At 38.0% G+C, this 8,572-nt stretch overlaps 1 protein-coding gene across 1 annotated transcript in view; it reads left to right on the top strand.

Annotated features, from left to right (window-relative positions):
• Positions 1 to 8,572, top strand: part of CERS3 (ceramide synthase 3) — an 88,104-nt gene that overhangs the window by 39,762 nt on the left and 39,770 nt on the right. Inside the window, exons 6-8 of the mRNA XM_004709881.1 lie at positions 1,531 to 1,623; positions 4,028 to 4,156; positions 7,632 to 7,738. Of these exons, the coding sequence (XP_004709938.1) occupies positions 1,531 to 1,623; positions 4,028 to 4,156; positions 7,632 to 7,738 (329 nt within the window). The remainder of the gene's footprint in view (positions 1 to 1,530; positions 1,624 to 4,027; positions 4,157 to 7,631; positions 7,739 to 8,572) is intronic.

The raw sequence follows: 8,572 nt of genomic DNA on the forward strand, positions 1-8,572 counted from the left end.
TGGGGGACAGACAACTGAAAAGTGGGTGAAGGGAGACGTCAGACAGGGCAAGATATGACAAAATACCAATTTATAGACTATCAAGGGCTCATGAGGGAGGGGGGAGCAGGGAGGGAGGGGAAAAATGAGGACCTAATGTCGGGGGTTTAAGTGGAGAGAAGATGTTTTGAGAATGATGCACAAATGTGCTTTACACAATTGATGTGTGTATGGATTGCGATAACAGTTGTATAGCCCCTAATAAAATGTTTAAAAACAAAAAAAGTTGGGTCATCAAGGAGACCTAGACATCATATAGGCTACACCTTCATCCTGTTATCTTTCATCTCCAACTTACTTTTACTTTTTTAGCTATCTGTTGATATGTAGCAAACCTTTCCCTAAATCTAGCTCCTTAAGCAAAGACTCATAATATAGATGCATAGTCGGGGTTAGCTAGCTGAGCAGTTCTTCTATCTGTAGTATTATTGAATCCATCTATCCATCTTTCGTCAATTGGTTGATAGGTCTGTTTCACATGTACCCTTATTCATATGTTTGTCAGTTGGCATCTTGATCCTCTTCCTGAAGGTCTTTGCAGCAGTTTTCTCACATGAGATATATGAGTACCTTCTTGAATCACATTTGTTTAATCCCTTTGGTCAATGTTCAGGGTCAAGCTTAGGTTCAGTGTGGAGGATACTACATAAAGGGATAGGTATCAGAGGTATCAGAGGCCATTGATGTAATAATACATCATATCAATTAGTATAATGTCTCAACTTAGCAAAAAGAAGCACTTTTATCTCCATCTATAAATTTATTAAGGGAAATTTAGCTTTAGAAATTAATTTTTTTACAAGTGACTTTTAGAGATTTTAATTAATTGTATAAGAACCCTAGTGGTGGAGCGGGTTATATGTTGGGCTGCTAACCACAAGATTAGCTGTTCAAAACTACCAATCACTACGTGGAGAGTGACAGTCTCGGAAACCCACAGGGACAGTTCTACTCTGTCCTATAGGGTTGCTTTGAGTTGTCATCAACTTGATGACAATGTGTCTTTTTAGAAAATTAATTGTACATACTTTATTACTGCCTCATTTGAGAATGAGCCGCTTCTGATTGCCAGTCTATTACAGAAAGGAGGTTAGCACATCAGATTTTGAGCAGTTTTTACCAACTATTAAACATGGAAAACAGACCAACACAGCAGACCTGCCATTGATTTCAAGTAAAGATTTTAAAATTATCTTTATAATTTAGCTCTTAATAAATAAAATAAGGTGATTGCATCTGTGGTAGTTTTATTAACATTTAAACAACTGTTTAATTAACATTTAACTGGAATTTTAAATAGTTATTTACCGTATCAGAATCAAAATGGCTTAAAATCATCTCTAATTACTTTTTTAGAAGTTGGACTATAAGTCATCATTATTGTATGGGATTATGTGAAATATAAACAGATATGAAGAATAAGTTTTAATGCATTAAAATAAATTGCTCACATGGCGACAGCTAAAGTCATGAATAATTCATTTTCCTCAGCCGTTGCTGCCGTCCCAGTACTGGTACTACATTCTCGAGATGAGTTTTTACTGGTCTCTGCTATTTAGCCTTGGTACTGATATCAAGAGGAAGGTAAGTGTCTTCTGATTGACAAAGTTAATTTTATACTTTCTTCAAAATATTTCAACCTCTGCCCCAAATTCTGAAATCTAAATTGCGTTTTATGTGTTTGCTTTCATTCATGGCTCTTTTGTTGTTGTCGCTGTTGCTTTTTGTAGCAATGTTGTTGTGTGCTGTCAGGTTAACCCACACTCATAAAGACTATAAAACTACTTAATAGAATTTCCTAGGCAGTATTCTTTTTGAAAAATCGTTTTATTGAGGTATAATTAACATATCATATAATTCAATACTTCAGTCACATTAAGAGTTGTGCAATCAACATCACCACAAATAAGTTTAGAACATTTTATTCCTTCTTGTACTCATTACAGTTTACTTCACATTTTCTTTCAACTTCCTCTTTTATGCCTCTTGATAATGAATAATTCAGTTACTGTCTCCATAGAGCCACCATTCTGAAGTCTCCATACAGAAAAAGACATGAAACAGAGACAAAACAGCAAAAAAGGAGCCAGAAACAATGGCCAAGTAAAACAGAAACCTCACTTTAAAAGAAAGCAGAAAATATTTAAAACCTGGAGTAACTTCAGAATGTGTCAAAAGGGAGATCAAATGACAAAGTGTTACATTTCAGCCTAATCACAGTGGCTAAAATCCAATTTAAATTCCTCTCTATCTGATATTAAGGCTGCTCACATCCCTACACTATGGTCAGAGGGGATTCACTGGAGACTCCATCCACGAAGGGACTTTGGGCTTCCTCTATCATTTACAACATTTCACAAACCAGATGTTTAGAATTTAAGCTCTGAAAATCTAAGCAGTAATCTTTCTGAGAGCAGATTCCCAGTTCTTTTCTCCTCCGGAAAGAGATTGTGGTTGGAGCCATGCCCTTTCAGTTATAGCAGCCAAGCACTTAACCATTGTACCACCAGGATGCCTTGTTTTTAGAGTGTGACATAGAATAGTGCAAATACAGTCATGCTTTGATGCCTGGGGAGATATTTATAGTAAAACATTATAGAAAACAGTTTTAAGCTCTACTCTTTTTTATAAGATGGTAAAGCTCCATTATATTGTCTGTTTCTTTCTTTTGGTTTGGGAATTGAACATTAAGATATTAATATTAAAATATAGTTTAATAATACTTCTTATTTCCTTAGGTTGTTGTGAGAGCTGGTTAAGTTTATCCATATAAAGCACTTCTTGGTATTTTAAGGGACTTCAACAAGTTCATGGAAAAATGGAATGAAAAGATAATGGGATTTTTTCATGAACTTCTTGAAGCCCCTGGTATAATAAGTACTCAGTAAGTTAAAGCATCATTATTTAAAGCATCATGTTTACTCTCTTGGTTTAGTTCCAAGAAACTCATTTACATTTATTTCTTTGACAGCTTGACATATAATTTACATACCACAATTATCTACTTAAAGTTTACAATTCAGTGGTATTTAGTATATTCACAAGGTTGTGTAACCATCACTACAATCAATTTTAGAAACCGTGATTAGATTTTCTATCAACTTGATGGTACCTGTGTGGAGATAGGGAGAGAGTCCAACTTATCAATCATATCTTAGCCTGGTGATGCCTTCTTGAAGATGTGGCCTTTTTATGAGTCAGGGAGCATTTCTCTCACTCTTGGTCCCTTTCGCTTCCTGTTTGCCTGGGATGCTTGTCTGGTGCTATGGTTGGCAGCCCCTGAGGTCTGCTGACCCTGGGAGCTATTGCGGTGCCCTGCCCTGTTCTTATGGACCTTGATCCACATGATTCTGCACCTGTGATATCCTAGCTTCCCACGCTGTCTTTCTGCTTCATCCACCAGCAGCTGCCTGAGTCTGCAGAGGGTTCCAGCTAACGTTGGACCCATGGACTTGAGTTGGACTGGTTTGGGCATTTTTTTATATCAAAGTCTTTCTCAATATAAAGTGCTTTCTTAAATCAGTGCCATTGATTTTGTTCCTCTAGAAAATTCAGCCTAACTCCGAACTCTTTTCATAAAGCCACCCATCCCAACTTCCCTACACAGAAAAATATGCAAAATATGACATAGTTTTATTATATGTTTGTTTTCATTTTTTGGAGTTAGGCAGAGAATAATATATACAGAAATATGCTTGTTTGTATGCTTACATTATATGTGTGTTTGTATATCTAGTATGTAGCATTGGGAAGAACACCAGATTTAATGTTTTATGACACCTACCAAGTGCTGTTTTAAAGTTAAATAACCTCATCAATGAAGCAAACACTTGTATCTCCCTCACAATTATTATTTTTAAGAATTAAAGTTAACATATTTTATAAAAGTCAAACAAGATGGAATGGAAATTATTGTTTTTTAACATTATTTTTAGTCCTTCAGTGATTGGGAAAAAAACTAATGGTTTCCATTTTCCCTTCAATACAGGATTATCTAGCTCATGTCGTCCATCACCTGGCTGCTATTAGTTTGATGAGCTTCTCCTGGTGTGCTAATTACATTCGCAGTGGGACTCTCGTGATGATTGTGCACGATGTGGCTGACTTTTGGCTTGAGGTAAAAGCAGCATTTGCCATTTAACAAATAATAACAATACCCACGACAGTGTTTCTGTAACTCTTCACAGAAGGAATTCCCTGTGGGTAACTTAGCAGCACTCTCTGTCCTGAAAACACCCAAAGTCAGAGAATGTCCCTGGGTACCCATTTCCTTCAAGATTAAAAAAATGAAACTTAAAAAAATTTTTTGCCAAGCGTAACCATCGTATGAAAGAGAAGTTAATTTGGAGGATTCCATGTATGTAAGTTAAATGTTTGCTCAGGAAGAAACATGATTATTGGAGGAAAGAATGAACTTTAGTCTTTTAGAAGGAAAACTTGAATATAGGCAGTATGGACTCCCACAGTTGGAATGCGCATTACATTCTTTTAGCCCAGTGCTTGAAGAGCCACTAGATACTTGTATTGCCTGCTCCCTCCCCACCCCATTGATTCTCCTCTAGCTCAAGATACTCTTATAAGAAACGAGAAGTGATTTTTTTTTTAAAGAAAAACATTTTTATTCTAAGGGGTGAGAGGGAATTAGAATGTTTTTTTGAACCGAGAAAATGAAAACGGCGTTCTCCTGAAGCTGCATGTAAAAGTGAAGATCGGAAGTGTTCTAACGTACGAAGGACACGGGGGGCAGAGATCATCAGTATCAGCCAAGGGCTGGTTCCGCTGAGGTAGAGGTCGGACATGTCTCCTCTTCCAACCGCCCTGCAACTCTGACACAAATCGTCCCTCCCACATCCTCTTTACTTCTCTGATGGAGTCAGTGATTGATTGCAATGGCCACATATGACTCACAGACAATATTCCTGATGATGGTGTTTACCTAATAAAACTCTAATACTAGCAGGTTACAATTCAGGATCAGAGATGACTCAGAGTACATTTCTTCAATAAGGAATCCTCTTCCCCGCTGCTCCCGCAGGCAAGGCATATGTCTTTCCGGCCTTAGCCCTCTTGATTACTCCGCCTCTGCCCTGCTTAGGCAAGTACTTTAAAGTTGTTTCGCTCTACCAGTCAGGCAAGCCTCAACCTGAAGTAACTCCAGTTTAGCCCCAAGGGTGATCACATCCAGCTCCCCGTACAAGTGCCCAGAGCCCCCCACTCTGCCAGAAGGCCTCCTGCCAGGTGTCAACTTCATGGGCCAAGAAATCCACTGCGCTGCCTTGTGCATGTTGACTGCCTCTGCCAACTCCGCTGCTGTTTGCTCCTCCAGTGGCACAGCTCTGTCTCCTGCATCAAGGAGATTCGGTGCAAGGATCTCAGGTTCAAAGGAATTCCTGATTCTTCTCTCTTGATGGTAATGAGATCGTACTCTCCACCTCTGGGAGGAATCATTTTAAGCCGAGCAGGATGACAAAACTAACCAATCTCCTCATTCGTGTTCCGGTTATTTGGTGGGAGCAACAAGCCCATAGATGAGCTTCAGGACACCACATGGTTTAGCAAAAGTCAGGCTGTACCAGCTTTTCCATGAGTTACTACTCTCTGAGCCATCTGTTGCTACCTCCTTTTCTGATCATAGCTCAGTACCCCTGCCTGAAAATTAAGACCACATTGCCCATATCTTAAGAATTATATGTTACTCTGTTGCTTCTAAACTCTCTAGTTTTATTACCTTTGGGTGTGTCCACTATAAAAGCAGCTTTATTGTGTTATGAAGGGACGTCAGGTCTGCAGATGGGAACTAGCAATCCCTGCCAATTCACATCTGCCAACCGTCTCCCACCTGGTCACTGACATGACATAACTCCTTACGCGGCTTGGACAAATCACTTACTGCTTTGCTTTTCTCTCTACAGCTGTAGCTTGAGAAATCATATCTACCCATTCGGTATATTGTGAAGTTTAACTCATTACTGTTCAAAAATATTGTGAGTCTTTAGAGAAAAGCAAGAAAAATGAAATATCATGGGTAAACTGTGAGAACAATTTTATGTTATTTGTGGTCATGAACCATTCTTGATTCACAAGTCATGACTGAATTTCAGGTTCAATAATCAGGACTAGTGCCTGGTAGAGACAACATGAATTAGTGGCATTAGGCCCACTTTTTCACATTTTCCAGCGAGGCATATTCCCAGCTTCCTGGGCAGTTTGTTTTAGTGTGTGTTCATCTAGTCAAGATAGGGCCTGTTCATCTTTCATATTCTTTAAGCTTGTGGGTAATTTCTTACCATTTTATCCACAAAGGAAAACAACCTCAATATCCACTATTCTTCCTTATAGCTGACTATTTACCTTCTTCATATATTCTCCTGATCTTCTCGAATTTTTCCACATTCTGAAATTTAGACCCAGGACCCACCACTTTAACAGTATCTTGATGAATTCTTAGCAGAGAAGAGGAGTTACTGTCTGGTATTTGGTCATTACACATCACAGAAAAAACTGTGTGTATACATTTGCACAAAGAAGTACTACTCTGCCATCGTAGGAAGGCTTAAGGAGATCCTCTCCTTATGCATGTACAGTTTTAACTCACCACCTTGACCTGGCCTCTGACCCATCAAACAGCTGCCCACTCGATTTCAGTGTCTCTAAACTTCTAGCCTTTCCCCCAGGCCCACGTCCCACCCACTAGGTTTGATATCTTCTTTCTCCGCTATTGAAGCTCTTCCCCTGAAAAGTATGGGGAATGGATTGTGAACCCTTCTGGAGTATCATTATTATTTCTCTTGTTCTGGAGGGGTCTGGAGTTTCTGGAATGGATTTCAGTTATCAAATGTCCCAAGTTAGGTTACGCTACTTAGAGAGATGATTTGCTCTCCAGTGATTCCTCCTCAGTCCTGCTCATGCCGGAGACTTTCCACCTTAGCCCTTCCTGGATATTGTAATAGAAAAACTGTATTAAATAACTCCTCATTACACAGCCTTTTCTTTAATTCTTTATATATATAAAACACTGATAATGTAAGCAAATAGATTAGGATAAAGTAAGTTAGAAAATAGTTGTGTGTACAATTTCAACTAGAACAAGTTCTGGGAATTGCTTCCTGATTCGATCTTTTCTTTCATTTATCTTAGAAGAGCCTCCATGATGGAAGCATACCTTGCTGAAACTAGGGTTTCACTCATCGCTTTTAAATTCAGCTATCTGGGTTAAATGGAGATATTAAATAAATGCACAGACAAAATACATGCTAAAGTTAATTCTGCTAGCTAGTAGCTCTTGTGAAAAGCAAGAACGATTCTCAATTATTTGAACATATTGCTTAAATTCTATGCTGTAGAACAATTTAAACACACTCATACATGAAGAGATCAAAACAATAGCATAACAGAGCCAGTGGAGGCACCATCCAGCTTGAGCAATTAGTAATATGGGCAATCTTGTTTCATCTATTTCTCCACCCATGCTCTTCTCCCTTCCCAGATTTTTGGGAAACAAATCCTAGATATAAGATAATTTATAAGTATTTATTTTTAAATATTATGCTAATATCACTTTAATGACCTGAATAATATTTCTTTGTTTCCAGGCTGCAAAAATGTTTTCTTATGCTGGATGGAGCCAAACCTGTAACACCCTGTTTTTCATCTTTTCCGCCATATTTTTTGTCAGCCGTCTTATCGTTTTTCCCTTCTGGTGAGTATACAGACTGAGCTGTTCGTGTCTAGCCTCACATAATGAAGGCAGAGCCTTGTCCTTTCCTGCCTTACATGGACCATCTGCCAATCGATCAATTGGCCACATTCAATTGAAGAAAATAAGGTGAATGAGCCATTTTAAAAAGTAATTAAAATAACACCTTTGAATGTGGCAATGTGGAAAATATACTGCAAAGGAAGGTGAGAAATGTGTAACTAAAATGTGTTATTTCAGTCAACTAATATAGCATATGATAACAACCAACATAACAGTTGCTTATTCTACATTTTGTTTCATGAATATGGATCTTGCTTTGAGATTAACAACATTTCCAATTACTCAGTGAAATGTCATTGGCCAATGAAATGATCCAGTGAAATCTCTCAAAAAGAGGTAAGGTCTTTGCTAAAGTAGAATAATTATAGGCACCATCGAGATATGCATATCATTCCTATTTTATAAAATGAGAAAACTGACACATTGTCTATGAGCATTGCTCCTAACAATGACTTGAATGTCATTTGAATATTGATTGGTGTTTGACAAGTCTCTTGATTTAGTTTGCAATGAGGAGCCTTTATTTTGTGCCCTGTTGCAACCACTTATTTGGCCCCAAAACGTTTATTTTATTTTTGATGCAAAGGGTTTTAGCATAAGGGTTTCCAGGTCCATCGTGTCATGAGGCATTTCATGATATCATCACTGTTTTTGTTTGTTTGTTTGTTTTTTCCCAATCGTTTTATTAGGGACTCATACAACTCTTATCACAATCCATACATCCATCCATTGTGTCAAGCACATTTGTTCATTCATTGCCCTCATCATTCTCAA

Source organism: Echinops telfairi, unplaced genomic scaffold (assembly GCF_000313985.2).
Source record: "Echinops telfairi isolate 266 unplaced genomic scaffold, ASM31398v2 ScPeMD7_7409;HRSCAF=8447, whole genome shotgun sequence".
NCBI classification, from domain to species: Eukaryota; Metazoa; Chordata; class Mammalia; order Afrosoricida; family Tenrecidae; genus Echinops; species Echinops telfairi.